The 16,194-nt window shown below is 34.2% G+C and overlaps 3 protein-coding genes across 3 annotated transcripts in view; all 3 read left to right on the top strand.

Moving 5' to 3' along the window:
• Positions 1 to 16,194, top strand: part of LOC141484210 (uncharacterized) — a 27,524-nt gene continuing 11,330 nt past the window's right edge. The window contains exon 1 of the mRNA XM_074179295.1: positions 1 to 4,517. Within this exon, the coding sequence (XP_074035396.1) occupies positions 2,277 to 2,660 (384 nt within the window). The 5' untranslated portion in view covers positions 1 to 2,276 and the 3' untranslated portion in view covers positions 2,661 to 4,517. The remainder of the gene's footprint in view (positions 4,518 to 16,194) is intronic.
• On the top strand, positions 7,639 to 11,882 carry LOC141484169 (uncharacterized). The gene is given in 5 exon segments (XM_074179265.1): positions 7,639 to 7,737; positions 10,990 to 11,008; positions 11,011 to 11,034; positions 11,037 to 11,145; positions 11,370 to 11,882. Coding segments are annotated over 5 exon segments (666 nt in total). The 3' UTR covers positions 11,785 to 11,882.
• Positions 12,731 to 16,194, top strand: part of LOC141484170 (uncharacterized) — a 17,377-nt gene continuing 13,913 nt past the window's right edge. Inside the window, exons 1-3 of the mRNA XM_074179266.1 lie at positions 12,731 to 13,346; positions 13,439 to 13,567; positions 13,630 to 14,798. Coding sequence (XP_074035367.1) covers positions 13,283 to 13,346; positions 13,439 to 13,567; positions 13,630 to 14,798 — 1,362 coding nt within the window. The 5' untranslated portion in view covers positions 12,731 to 13,282. The remainder of the gene's footprint in view (positions 13,347 to 13,438; positions 13,568 to 13,629; positions 14,799 to 16,194) is intronic.

Consider the following 16,194-nt stretch of genomic DNA (forward strand, 5'->3'; position numbering starts at 1 on the left):
TAATAATAATATTGGAGTCCTTGGTGGAATGATGTCTTCTCTAGTCTCGAATCTCAAAATCATACCGGCTTGCCGCACTAAGGCAAAAATCTTAGCCGCACAGATGCAGAAGGCTGTCATTCTTGGCTCACTGCGTTTGCTCAGGGCACATGATTCTCGGACCCAATGATCACTTACCCCACGGTGTGGGGAGTGGTCATTGGTTGATAATGCTGGCGCGCCCTCCCGAATGTATCGGGGCTTCGGGGGATAGGGCCTGACCAGCGCACACTACGGTGAAAAAAAAAAAAAAAATTATTTCCAAAGTCACATTTACATTTATCTGCTATTTACAATAGTTTGAAACAGAAATGAAGGAAGAAAGAAGGAAAAGCCCTGCTGAAATCAATTCTCAGATTCGTGCGTAGGGATTTTACATTTCTCTACTAAATTTAATTTATGGTAACCAAGGTATTCTAAATGGAAAATGAATAATATTTATTAGCGAAATGGATACAATTTGTTTCGCTGACTACTTCTGTTATTCAAAACTTCAATACAACTATAAGAAAATTACAAGTTGACGAACAAACCTTCAACCAAGATATAAAAGTAATTGAAAAATCAATTATAGAATTGAATAACAGAATGAGTTAAATAGAAGCAAAACTGAAATTCATAGAAATCTGTGAAAAACTCATGGAAAGCTTTTTATATTTACAAGAAAATGTGGATGAAGTTTTAGACTCTTATCACATTTGCACGATTGAATATCATTCATTCTTCAATCATAACACCGGAACACTTAGTAAATGCATTGTTAGAAATATCCCAAAACTTAGGGAGGAATAACCTTCCCCTCTCTCGAAATCTAGAGAAAGTCGCTCAATATCTTGAAATAATAGAGCTTCAATCATTTCAAACCAAATCCAACTTGGTTTTTGTACTCAAAATCCCATTAATAGAACCTGAAATGTATTCCTTATACCATTTATATCCTATTCCGATGTTTGAACAGAACAGGATTGCATCATATTCTGTCAATCATTCAACAATATATCGCGAAAGACGATGATTTTTTTATGTTTGTACCAATTACAGACATGAGTGTTTGTAAACCGTTGATAGATCGAACCGAATTCTGCTACTATATGTTCGCGTATCCAATTGACCAAAATTCAATCTGTGAAGCCCAAATCTTCAGTAGTTCAAGAAACATTCCAATGAACTGTCAAAGTTCTCTTTTCTTCAGCAAATGTTATAAAGTGCATAAAATTGAAACAAATTTATGACTTGTAATACTTTCCGAACCGCTACAAGTAACTGTGAACTGTCTCGGAAAGAACCCAAATACGGAATTAATTAACGAAAATTCCATAGTGACTCTCGAAACCGATTGTAGTTCATTTATCCGAATCACAAAAATTCAAGCGGATTCCAGATTTTCAAAACTGTCAAACGTTTCGTATGGATCACATCCAGTTCTAATTCCATACGATTGCTGAAACGAGATCCCGGACAAATCAAGCCTCCCGAAGTTGAAACTGCTGAAACTAAGTGACTTAAACGTCGACGATTTGGATGTCGCCAAGCATAAATTGGATTCTTACTCCAAAACCCTTGACGATTTGATAAATCAACCCTACGTAACCAAACATATTTCATGATTTACCTATTTGACTATCACACTCATTATTGTACTAATACTTTTGTACATTCTCTGTAAGTGCAGAAAAGGGCGCAGAAAAAACCTAGCTATCGAAGACTCGAGCTACCCTCCATCGCCACCACCCAAACCTTTCAGGCTCCTGAAAACTCTAGCCAGTATCTTCCCGAAGCGAAGACCCAACCTCAGAGACGGAATTCCAGAGGAAGAAGAAATCGACATCAACGAAATGTGAACACTATAGTTCTCCATTACAGCTATAAAAAGTTGCCGCATCGCACCAACTTTTTGAATATGAAGGGAGTTGTTATATGTTGTTTATTGACCTTCTCCATTCATAACCAAGGTGACTCGTAGTGAACAAGATCCAATGTCAACGCTGATGCTGCAGAATCAACACCTGCATATACGCAACTCTTCAAGACGACACAAAGACTCTTCTTCTTATTTTATTTTTAGAACATGTAAACAATATTTTCCTATAGATACCGCCCTGCGAGACGAAATGAGTTAGTTATTAGAATTGTATTCAAGTACACGCTTGTTACTTAATATTATTGTGCATTCTGTAACTCAGGGTCAGTACTGTTTCCCCATTTTCAAAATAAATATTTCAAAAGTGAGATGTAACATGGATAACAGAAACCTTTTAACTGAGAAAGAACTTGCTGATATACTAACAAGTGAATATTTTTGGGCCGATGAAGAAATTACAGGAGAAGATGGGGCAGGTCCTTCTAGCTCCCAATGTATAACAGCTGATGATGAAATGAATGTAACAAATATTATTCTTCTTGATGGGAACAAAAGCGAGGAAGGGGAATCTGATCATGAACTGTTTAGTGATCATGATACAGAAAGTGAGGATGGTGAGTGGGGACCCGAAAATGATGAAAACTCTGGAGCGGTTACAGAGTATAGTGGTAGTGAAAAAGAGGATACTAATGAACAAAATTTGGTGAAGACGAAGTGGAAGAAAATTTTTGTAGAAAAAGATTCTTCTATGAAAGATTGAATAAGAAAACTACAAAACCAAGTATGAAATGGTCACAGCAAGCTCCAGATAGAGGACGAGAGTGAGCAGAGAATATTCATACCATTCTGCCTGGTCTAAAAAGTCCTGCACGAGCAAACCCCCCATCTGAATCTCTATTACAAGCATGGAGATTGATTATTTCTGATATTATCTTGGCAGAGATTGGTACAAACACTAACAAAAAAAATGATCTTATGAGAGTGAATTATGTTTCATTCAAAACCAAACGTAACCCAAGTGAATTCCATCCCCGTTTCATACAACCCATAAATAATGTTGAAATGGAAGCATTCATTGGCCTATTATAGTTGCAAGGTATTTTCAAATTTGGCCACGAGGATCTGAAATCTCATTGGGCAGAGACATTTTTCGGTGTACCATGACGTTAGCTAGATTTCTATTCATTTTAGCTGCCTTTTTGGTTTCACATCTGATCTTACTCTTGTCAGCTACTTCCCAAAACAGAATAAAAGCGTCGTTCTGCTATCCTCTATGCACCATGACGATCGAATTGATGCTGCCACAAAAAAAACTGATATAATACTGTTAAATAATAGTACCAAAGCCGGGGTAGAGGCATTAGAGGAAAAGTGTGCCAACTATACTACATCTCGTCGTTCTAGAAGGTGGCCACTACAGTATTTTATTGTATTCTGAATATATCCGGAGTGAACAGTCGCATCCTATACCAATTTGCAAGACATGGAAAAGAAATTTCTCGATATAATTATCCAAAGAACCTTGGGTTAGCTCTTTGCTCTCAACACGTCCACACAAGAATTATTTGTAATTTTATTCCGCGACAAATTCGCGACAGAGTAGCAGATATTTTCAAAATACATCCTACAATTCGGCAGACAGCTGAAGAAACCCAGGAAAATGGAAAAAGGAAAAGATGTGGCCTCTGCCTCCCAAAAAAGACCGAAAAACTATCTATATTTGTAGAACATGTGAAAAACCAATTTGTCTGAAATGTTGCTGTACCGCTTGTCCAGACTGTTTAAATTAAATTTCATTTCACTTGAGTTTGTCATGAATGTTGTGATTGTTATTTTCTTTCGCCTGAATAAATGAAATTTGGTTTCTGAACATTCATGTCTATTTTTGAGATATGGGTCTATATGACGTGTAACGAAAATTTCGTTCCATTGCTAAAGTTTTAACATTTTGCATCGAAGTAATGCCGGGACAGTAGTCACTTCTTCTTTCAAATTCGAGTGAAGACCGCTTGCGCGAAAAAGATCGGATATCGATGGCATATCGTGAACATCGAGTGATTTTTGCTTCGGAACGGGACTTGAGTAGCGACCGTTGACGAATCGACAGGTTTGTGCAGAGAACGTGCTGTAAAGGCATTTTCTGGTAAAAGACCTACTTATACTATTTATTTTTTATTAAATTGTTTAGAAAGGTAGATTGATTGTTTACATAACTCATTGAGTAATTCTGTTGATTTAAAGGGAACAATTTTCGGAATTTTCCGAGGCCACGAGGATTGAGGTTAAACATTTCCTTTTATTTAAAGAATCGTTGGAAGGAATCGAATTTCAGTGTTATATACCTGTTAATGAGATCCCTTTGGAGAGGATCGATAACATATTTCTGGTATTCATTGAAATATGATCACTTTGAAGATTTTAGTTAAATTCCTCATGTTCCTTCGGGGATAGGAACTTGCTAGCCCAATATCGTGCGATCACGAATTTAACCATTCACGTTTGTTTGAACAGTGTCTACTCTGTATACCTTTTTCAGATATTAAAATAGAATTATTCCGGGGATTGATCATCGACTGCTAGTACAGCCGGACAAGGAACCAACAGAGGAATTTTTGAGGTAAGCATTTATTTTCTAGATTTAATTTGTTCATGATAAATGATCTCTCTGTGAGAAATGAATGCAAATCTGATAGAGTTGTTCTCTGTTCTTCTGAGCTGTGCAGCTCAGGTCTACCGGGTAGTATCTTGGGCCTTTACCGATTGTACCTGCCACTCCTGTCAGCGTTGAAGGTAGCTCTTTCTGAATTCAAAGTTATCTGACAAAATTTTGTTTAGGATTTGTTACCCAAAATTTATCTTCCTTTGGATTCAGAATTATCTGGCATATATTAGCCGTTTTGTCTTATTACTATCTTAATAACACCGGAAATTGCATTGCATGTCTTTACGATATCCTTACCAATTATCAAAGATTATTTTTCGTTATATTTAACCTGGCAGTTCGTTATCAATTGGACACCTACTGAATAGATTTTCAATAAAGTTCATAAGGAATTGATTCAATTATCAATTTTATTGTTCACCTACCACTTGTAGTGGAATTTACTATTCCCCATTTTCTTAGGAGAATACTGGCTTTTCTAGTTTCGTTTTTTCTTATTTTATTTTGTTTCAATTTTTCATTAACCTTTACTTGGTTTTGAAAGTAAAATTTTGTTAAGTAAAATTCAGAATATACCCTAAGGTTCTAAGGATATCCTTCGTTCATTGAAATATTGTTTAATCAATTCTGATTCATTCCGTTTGTTTTGCATAATATTGAGGTAGGCAAACACTGGGTAGAGGATTGGTATTACCAGGAGGTCCCATCGCTGACGAATTCTGATCGAAGGGGCTCAGTTAACCACTACAAACAATCGTCCTGCTTCATAGAGACCATTGAGTCGTTATTGTTGTCAAGTTAGGAACGATAACAAGTAACTGTTAGCCCAGTAGATTCCAGCCCAACAGCACTTCGTTAGGACCAGCTTCGTTCAAACCACCCACCCAGATATTATCCAACCAGGACCATCTTCCTTTGAATCAGATTGACAGATTTGTAAATGTTCTGAATTTTAGAAGCCTCCAGCTGATATTTTTTTGTTGTTTACATAATTTTGTTAGTTAATATAGCCTTCAGCTTTTGATCCTTGATGAATATAGCCTTCAGCTTTTGAAATTTTGATTAATATAGCCTTCAGCTTGAAATTTGTTATAGCCTTCAGCTTATTGTTGATTTTTTATTAATAAAAATTGTTAAATGTTCCTGCTGGTCTATTCTGCCTCCTCCCCAAGATAAAAAATTTCTTCGGTGATAATTATCTGTTATTTAATTTTCATTTGCTGCCTGGCGCCCACTTAATGAGCCAGTCAAGTCAACTTTGTTATATTGGAAGTAGTCAGTTTCGATTTGCTTTCGACTGTTACCCATCATTTGTTGAAACTTACTCACACCCTCACCGTAACATACTGAGCAGCCTATAAGCACATAAGTGATAACTTCCATATTTTGAACTTTGAGTTTTTACCTTTGCACATTCAGAACTTGGAGGGTTACATACGAATGGTATAAAAGTAGGGTAGTAGCAGTTACGGGTTAAATATATGTCAAAGTCATCATTTCAATTTCCTTTCATGTTACATTGCAAGTTAAATAGAAGCTATTAATAAAAAGGGTATTATTGATAGATACTACACTTGTTTCCTCATCGAATCAATTGTCAATGTCTTCAACTATAAGTAATTCCAATGAGGCGCCTATCTCCCCTGAATACAATATATGACTTTTTTTCACTCAGGTTGTTTTCATTGTTTTACTGAGAATACCCCTTCCCTTCAAATTTGCAGACGACTCGATGCCATCAACCTAAGATATCGGTTTTTCGAAACTTTTCAGATAGTGAATTTTGCATTGTGATTCACTCTAGAATTTATTTCTACGAAGCATTTCACTGGATAAGCTGTATCAGTTTATTTATCTGAATACCATTGTTTCAGTATTTTTCAGTACCCATAGACAGCGATTTCCAAAACTACTTTTGTTTCAATACTTTTTAGTACTCATACAGAGATAGGGACTCTCAAAACTATTTTTATGAATACTCAATTTAACATTTTCAATCATGGCAGGCAGAAATACAAATGTTTGTTTTGAAAAGGATAGCGCAGGCTCTTTTAGCATTTGATTTGGATATATCCAATTCTGTTTTCAGTTTGAAGCCAAGTCATCCAATTTTCGTTTTCGTTTGTTCAAAAATTAGAATTAGAAAACTTAAATACCCGAGTCAAGTATATAGGCGAATTCATTATCGAAGAAATGAACTTGAGAAGTTATTAAAATCGGATACGAAAAGTGGCGACTACAGAAGTGATGCGCGAATAATGATAATAATAGTAATAATAACAATAATAACGGTGCATTTCGTTTTTTAGACAATAAACCAATAACAAATTCAAATGTGACAAAAAAAGATAATCTTTCTATTGAAGATGCTTTACTTCCTTTTACTTTACTTCCGGCCCGCAAGAACATTTAATCAACGAGAGTAAAAACAGTGCCAATATTGTCTGTTCCACTCTCCTCAATATTAAAATCGCCTCTCTGAATATATCGGATATGAGTAGAATTAGCGATGAAAAAATTGAAAAATGTATTTCAAACGAAAGTACTGTTAAGTCGGAACAATACGAATTATCATCGGCGTCAGTGAATAAAAAACATGAAATATATTATTCGTGATAATAAATCAGTAACTGAATTTCACCTTTTTTATTTTCGGAACAGGCTTAGTAAATATGTCAATAACATTTGTACTGTAGCGATGAAATATCCTAAATATATGAAAGACGGTTCTATCATAATATTTGCGTTATGTAAAAACAATAACTATAGATATAAAAAGTTTGTAATTGTCATTAGAGGTCACTCCGTCCATGTTTTCAGTAATTATATTGATTTTTGTCATTCGAATAAAATTACTTCCTGTGTAAAGGGTACTGAACGCGAAGTCTTGAAAAAGCAGGTATTGCACAAAAAACCCTCTTTATATAAGAAAAAACTATTTTGCTCGCAAAAGAAGGAATTTTGGAACAAGAAAATCTCCTTTGACATAAAATCCGACTGTGCCATTAGAAAAATCAAATCTGAAGTTGAATTACATTGAGATAGGGATAAAAACGACCTGATTGATGTTTTGAAAATGCAAGAAGAACATTCTGAATACTTGCAGCAAGTTTGCATGCCGTTCAATATAAAAATGTTCAGCGAAGAACAATTCCACGTTTTAGATAAGAGCGGGGTGGATAAATTTTTTTGACGTTACAGGTGACATAGTGAGAAAATCAACTCCTAAAACAAAGAGAGTTCATTTATACTGCGCAGTTTTACCAATAGTCACAGGAAGAATTTTTCCTGTTTTTGAAATGATCTCAGGTACCCATTTTACCAAATCTATTTTCTCTCTATTTTATAAATTTCAAGTATTTTGTGAAAAATATTGCTAATATTCATGCCATCTTGCAATAGATTAGAAATAATAGATTATTTGAGAATCACTTACGATATTGCGTTGGGAAAAGCTGACATTAACAATAATTTCGTAACTTTGCATTTGTGTTGCGGCCATATTATTGAAAATTTCAGTAGAGATATAAATGAATGTTATGCTGATAATGAAGTGCGTGGATTTTTCAAAGACATATTGGCTAGCGTGATAAATATGGAATACTTTCACGAAATTGAAGATTGGTTTCGCTCCATGGTCGTGGTATTACTAAAAGTCCAACGTTAAACGATAATACGAAGTATAATTTCAACAAATTATTGAAAATGAAAGATTGTGGAATCCGTTCAGCTGATCAAGACAATAAAATCCAGGAGTCTAATAATCATATCGAAAATAATTTCGAAGGACCTATAAACATTTCGATAATATATTATAAGAAATAATTGGAATTAATAAATTTTCTTCGTCCGTTGAAATTGTGAATCCTAATGAATATTCAAGTGAGAAATTTCTCCATATCATACTTTCGAGATATTTACCATTTTGTTCACTATGGAAGGGAATAATTCTGAAAAAGAAGAGTATGGTACGCCATATTAGTAATACCTATGTTGAAAATTACTTCGGAAATCTAAAGAAAAATATTTACGAAGATAACAGAAATTTGAAATGTTCCAGATATCTGAGGAAAAGCATGGAAAATGTTTTGGCCTCACATAAAGAATTCATTTTTAAAATTCCATAATCTAAATTCAAAAAATAGCAAAACCGGGTAGACCCAATTTCAGATAATGTAGTGCACTTTTCGGAAAATTATTTTAAAAAAATGGCTTTACTCAACTCGTCACGTAATGAAAAGGTCGAATCGAATTCGGATACTACGAAACATATTAATCATGATTGTGCACATATTTTTACGTGTTATGGAAAAATGTTTGTATTGAGGATTTGGTAGACTTGACACTACATAGAAATGGGTAGCGTGTGATAGTTGCAATCGTTGGATACATATCAAATGTGATCCTTTCTATGGAAATAGAACGTATAGCGGATCTTTCGTGTGCGGCTTCTGTATTTCGGAATAATCATTTTTAAAAAACGCGTCATATAAATGTCTTTACTTATTGTGGTCAGGAGATTTGGAGTATTCTGTAGAATGGGTAGGTACAATGCAATCTATGTGATATGTGGATTCATCAGATCTGTGATGAACGAAATGAATCATATAGTGGTAGTTTTCACTGTAAGAATCGTTCATCTAACAATTCGAACAGGTTTCAAATATGAAAAAAGTGGCTTAATTATACATAAAATATTTTTGGGAAAGAAAGTTTTTGGCTTTCTACTACTCCATCTGATACAAAAAAATGGATGAGAGAATCTTCCAATGAAAGGAAGGAAGTAATCAATTTGAAAATAAGTAACTCTATACATGGATGTGTAGATCATGCAAAGGAGTAACTTTCATGTATAGAGTTACTTATTTTCAAATTGATTACTTCCTTCCTTTCTTTGGAAGATTTTCTCATCCATTTTTTTTTGTATCAGATGGAGTAGTAGAAAGCCAAAAACTTTCTTTCCCAAAAATTAATCACTCCTAAAAATATAACCCTTTCAATTCACATGAAATATATTCGTATTTATGTGGGTCTCAAGAAGGACTTCTGAGTGAAGATGGCATTATAAAGATTAAATGCCCCTTCAAGGTGCGCGACTGTAACACTAGTGAAACATTAGAGAAACTTCAATACATCTCGGTAAAGATGAATAATTGAAAAAAAAATTGGGATTATTATTATCAAATCCAAAGTCTTTTGGAAATATCTGATAGGGCATGGCGCGAATTATTAATTAATAATTTTCAAGGAATTGAATTGTCGGAGAAGATCGAAAGAGATAAACTTTTTTCAAAAATGTAATATAGAAATTACTATGAAGAGTCTCATCGCGATTATGTTGTAGCAGTTTTCAAAAATCTACCGTGTTTCAATGTTTTATACTCATCAGATTTTGCCACGCTTTCTGGGAATAACTGGCTTACAAATTTCGTATTAGAGTTTGTCTCAATGTATTAAATGTAGGTAAGAAATTTCAAATAATTCCTGAAGAAATTGCAACTTATATATTTCAACCAGAAATTAATGAAAACCTAGTGACCAAAATACATTTCAATGAAAATTGTATTGTTTTAGCAATAAACTAGGACAGAAATCATCATTGCATTGCTATAGTAGATTTTAAAAATTCAACGTTTGCTTATCTCGATCCATTGGGTAGTAACGTAGAAAAGACTACAGTATACCTGAATACATTCCTCAAATTTTTTTAAGTTTCACAATGAACAGAATGCAGAGAAACGTGTTGATGACAATCTTTCAATAAGTTTTTACGATCATGATAGACAAAATGATTCAGATAATTGTGGAGCTTTCTGCAATAAATTTTTTAAGTGTATAGTCAATAATATTAAATTAATTTCTTTAACATGCATGGCAATTTACAGGAATAATTTGAAAACAATAATTAGGAAATGTTGCTTGATATGCTCACGTAATATCGACGAAAATATTTGATTCAGTTGCGACTACTGTAAGGGATAAAAAATGTATGTCTAATAAAAAATGGAATTTCATAAATAACAATAATATATGTCAGTTATTTTCTCGTTATCGAAAATTATATTTATCGAAGATTTCAATCCGTTAATAGTTATGCAGATAGGATACGACTTAAAACAATTGAAAAAGAACTAATTTAATTTTAAACGAACGCAGAGTAGCGGCTTGAAGGACCTGGTTTGCGGATTAGCGATTATGAAACACTCCTCAGTGAAAAAGTAAAATATGTGTGGCTAGGATAAGGCTGTGAGGGGAGGAAGAGGCCTCATTTGATAGACGGAATCAATATTAGCTTTGAATAAATGTCATACGGCGATTTGATAGTGATCAGTTTGCGGATTTGCGGTTTTGGAATATTATAAATTCTAGGGGTATAATATGTGTGGCTAGGGTAAAACTGTGAGGGGAGAAGGAGGCCTTTTAGCAGAACAAAACTGGCAATAAAAAATTGTTTTGAAGCAGTGGGAAAAAATGTACATGAATTAATGGATAGAGAGGAGAATCCGACCATAGGTAAATTAAAGGTAAGATTTTATTTTCTTTGTTATCTGATTGCAGAAAAGTTTGCATCACATAAATCGATGTATCTTTTTTATTAAAATGTGATATATAGATGTACGTAATACAAAAGTGCCGCGACTATGTCAAAAAAACTCCGCCCTCTTTTATTGCACACGGTCGATAATAACACAAAGCTAGAAAGCGGAATATAATTTAAAAAATATGCTTTTTTATATTTTTAAACAGAGCATTTTTTGCACTATTGACTGACTATGTCGCTTTTAGAATAGTTTAGCGTCAATAAAGTAGCCCTTTGTTTGCATACGTACATAGAGAATTTTTCGAAAAACATTTAATTAGAATCTTGATAGATTATTCCATTTTAGGAGCCAAAAGTGTTGGACTCTCTACAGCTGCGAGGAATGTAGGCGACGAAGAATTATATCACTCTTCCTTATCTTTTCAGTCAGAGAAAGAAAAGGAAGACTGGCCTATACCACGGCCACAAAAAGCGTTGAAACAGCAAACAAACAATAACTTGCAGTCATTTGAAACAGAAGAAACTTCCAGACTGACAACACAGGAATTACAACGCCTTGTTCTTATCGAACAATTGAAGACTACTCAGAGGCAGTTTTATGAACAGGCAATATGGAAAGCATCGGCGCTGCCAAATGCCAGCCATGATGATAATTCTTATATAATAACACAATTGAACTAAATATATACACATATTTTTTTGAAATATTTTTTGTATATCTTTGTATTTGTATATTGTTGAGTTGTACTTAATTCGAAATGAAATATAAATATTTTCTTTATGAGAAACTAGAAAGTATGAATAAAATGGTAAATTAAAAATTTCATCGAGGATTTAAAAAATATATTAATTATGGCCACTGGTCACCAACTGAAAGCAACAAAATAATCATGTGCCGAAAATATGAGAGCTAAATATTAAAGTTGGTAAGATTTACAAAAAAAACACCTTACTTATAGATAAATATTTATTTTGTATACTTCTGATTTAATTTACATGGACCCACCATTTTATCCAAGATCTTGACCAAGAATAACATTTGTTATTTCAAGCCGTCTCTCTCGTGCACGCTGTAGGAGCCCATCTTTTACTTCGTAGTCACCACCGTTATGATAATTGTCGCCTGGTTCTGCATTATATACAAAATCAGCATCTGCCACGTATTTGGCAATATTGTGAATCACGATACAACAAATAATGACGAATGGAACTTTTTCTAATTTAACTCGGTAAATATATATCAAAACTGGAAACCTACGCTTAAGTTGGCCAAATCACCTCTCAATTATAACCCTTTCTTTCTTAAACAGTATGTTGTAAGCTCTTCCCAATGCGTAATTAGGGTTTCTGAACGGATTCATTAGCCATGGTTCTAAGCCATAACCATCATCGCCCAGTAGTACTGCACCAGGAAACTGTTTTCTAGTTACACGTATATCGCAGTTCCTCCAAATTCTTGCGTCGTGTACAGAACCCGCCCAACTAACACAAGCACTAGTAAACATTTCCACTGAGTTACATGTTGCCTGCACATTTAAAGTCGCCAATCCCTTTCTGTTGATGTATTCATCACCATGTTGATTTGATTTTAAAATCTGAACATGCGTGCAATCAATTACTTCAATACTGCCGTGTGAAGGTAAAGGGCAGTAAGTAACACTTTTGCCAAAAATCAGATATTGATGTTGCATACCTAAGCAGTAACTGCGCTAACTCCACACATGGTTTGGTATACATTTACGAATCAACTTAGGCCATAAATCGTAAGGCAAACGGCAGTAACTGACGATTTGGCACCACAGTGTTATGGTAATAGGCAGTATCTAACTCAATAATACATTACTGCTGTTTACCTACACAGTTACTCCTAAGATAATTTCAAATGTGAATGTAAAAAGCAGTATCTACTTTCTTCATTTGTTACTGCCTTTTACCTCTACTTTTGTATATGTTGTTTGTATTATTTCAAGACACGAGGAAGTATTTTACCAGATACTGCTTTTGTTCTAAACGTCACATGACACGTTTTGTCCTCGCATGAATTTGCGCAGGCTTCAACTTTACTGTGGTAGTTAGTTGCTCTCAGTTTCTTGGCGTGCGTAGACATGCGAGAACTTGCTCGGTACGCCAACTAACATTTTGAAATATACTTTGTGTTTATCAAGAAGTTTCAAATAAAATGTCACGGGGCAAATATTTAGTTTCTTTGGCAACAGATAATCGAACGGAAGTATTAGCTCAAGGTATGTATATTATTGAAATGAAGTAAATAGAATATTTTATTGGATTATTTAGACATGTTCATACAGAAATCCAATATAATTTTATATTTTAGACCTTACAACACCGGACTCAAGAACTTTAGCTAATGAAGTTCAAAACAAAGAAGAAATAGATGAACCTATTATTATTCAAACAACTACTACTGAAGCATTTTCTTATGAGACAGCATCTTATCACAGAGGTAAGCACATGATTTTTTAATGAATGTGATTCAAACTATAAATAATGACTTCGTTATTTCAGAACTTTTACAAACATCGGCTAAAAATGCACAAAACGATGAAGAAATTGGTGAAATTACTGGATACTCTGACGATTCAATTGTTGATCCGAATTATCAACAATCTGAGAGCTCAGAAGATAATACAAGTTGCGAAGCTAATGAACATGAAAACATGAATAATGAAATAATCTGTACCCGAAAAAAGAGAAGACTAAGGAAAAATTCAGAGAGGAGGGAAAGGGATAAGAACAGTCATCAATTAAGGAGCCCATGTGCATGCAAGAAGAGATGTGTGGAAAAAATAAATGAACAGAGAAGAGTAGCCATTTGGAATGAATTCTATAAAATGGATTACAATACAAGAAGATCTTGGGTACATGGTCGAATTGAACAAAAAGGTAAAGCACGTTCAACAACGAAGGTGGAAGTACGGAAGAGAAGTAGATCTTTGATGTATACGTTACCTGATGAAAACGCACATTCTCAGACTATATGCAAAAAATTTTTTTTGAGAACTCTTGGCTATGACGAAAAAAATGATAAATTCATTACAACGGTTTTTAAAAATTTGGCACCGGATAGCATAACCCCAAATAGAGACAGACGAGGATTAGCAGCACCGAAAAATAAGTGTAATCGTGAAATTCTGCAACAACATATTTCATCCTTTCATCCATGTATAAGTCACTACCGAAGAGAACATGCTCCTAACCGTTTGTATCTACCTCACGATATCACAATTAGAAGTATGCATGCTGATTATCTTCAGAAATTTCCGCAAAATAAAATTAGCTATTACACATATCGGAAAGTAGTGTCTGACATGAACATAAGCTTTACAAAATTAGGAAATGAGGAGTGCGACCACTGCATGATGCAGATTCAGCATATTAAATCGCATAATGAGGCAACAGCCACAGTAGTAGAAGTAGACGAAAATCTTAAAAATGCAGAAGGTTCTAATGAATATGAAACAACACAGAGAAATAGTACTGGTAAAACTGCTACTACTGATCTGAATCTGTCAGCTCTGGAATCTTCAACTACTAAATTTCGAGCCTCTTGTACAACATGTATGAAATGGTTACAGCATATTGAATTTGCCAAATTAAGAAGAGTAGAGTACAGGAAAGATGTGGCAAGGAAAAAGATAGAAACCGAAGCAGTGAGGAGTGTAGACTTGCAAAAAGTAATAATGCTGCCAAGGATTCCCGCAAGCCAAAAAACATTTTTTACAAGAAGAATTGTAGTTTTTCATCTAACATTTGCATCAATGACAGATGTGAAGAGTAGAGACGTTAAAAAAATATAGCAGTTTTATGGCATGAAGCTGTGGCTGGTAGGAAGAAAGAAGAAATTGCATCTGCATATTATAAAGCTTTAGTTGAAGAAAGAGATTACCTTAAAGTGATGTATTGGACAGACAACTGCTCTGCCCAAAATAAAAATTGGTGCTTATACACCATGTTTGTCACAATTATAAATTAAAATGTAATAGCCGCGTCTGAAATTACCATCAAGTATTTTGAGGCTGGCCACACATTCATGAGTGCGGATTCTGTTCATCACGGGGTGGAACAGAGTATGAAAACTACAAACAAAGGTAACATTTATGACTTCAACGATTTTGTCAAGGCCGTAGAAAATTCCAATGGGAGAAAAATGAACGCAATATGTTTGACAAATGATGATGTTTTGAACTGGAAGCCTGGAGATTCAAAAGCCAAATCCAAACAAAAAGATAGACCTTTACTCTGCGATATATCTGTGGTTCAGTTCAGACGAGGGAGCCGATTATTATTTTATAAAAACAATATTGATGACGAAAAGTTTAAAGAATATAATTTTCTTAAAGTAAATTTCAAACTAGAAATTCCCAATAAACTACGGGATAATTCTAGAGGTGTCTCTACACGAAAGAAACAAGGCATAATTTCGCAACTATGTCCCCTCATGCCTGAAAACAGACGACAGTTCTGGCTTTCATTGAGAGAAGCTGATGTAGAAGATTTGATAGATAACGACGATTAATTTGTTAATAATATAGGTACCTACTGATTGTTTTCTTTTAGTGTCATGTCAATGTTTTTTTGCTTTGCTTTATAATAAACTGCTTGATTCATTTTGTATTTGTTTTATTCATGGAGCCGATATTATTTACATGAATCTGAAATATTACTTACTTTTACTGTTTCGAATATCATTTTTTTATTGCACTACTTTTAGGCAAACAGCAGTAACTGCTGATTTCTCCACAAAAGCCAAAGTAAGAGAATTTTCTCTTTTGTGAAAAAATAATACATATTCAATAACGATATTCAATGTCTTTTTATTTGAAATCAAAATAAAAATAAATTGCGTAGAACAAAAAAGACTAAAATGACAATATCTCGAAATCATTATCATTGCACTTACTGCTTTTTACTTTCACACGGCAGAATAGCACTTGGAAACTGAAATTTTTCTTGCCACGCTTGCTGTGCTTCGTTTATTTTGAGTTGGGTTGACGGAAATTTGATCTATAAATGGGACTTTTCAACTATTTTGTTCATTACAAATGAAACTGTTTTTGACACAGTCGACTG

The sequence above is a fragment of the Leptinotarsa decemlineata genome, unplaced genomic scaffold (assembly GCF_025532065.1).
Source record: "Leptinotarsa decemlineata unplaced genomic scaffold, Ldec_3_MD MMD2_tig00005002_RagTag_RagTag, whole genome shotgun sequence".
Lineage (NCBI taxonomy): Eukaryota > Metazoa > Arthropoda > Insecta > Coleoptera > Chrysomelidae > Leptinotarsa > Leptinotarsa decemlineata.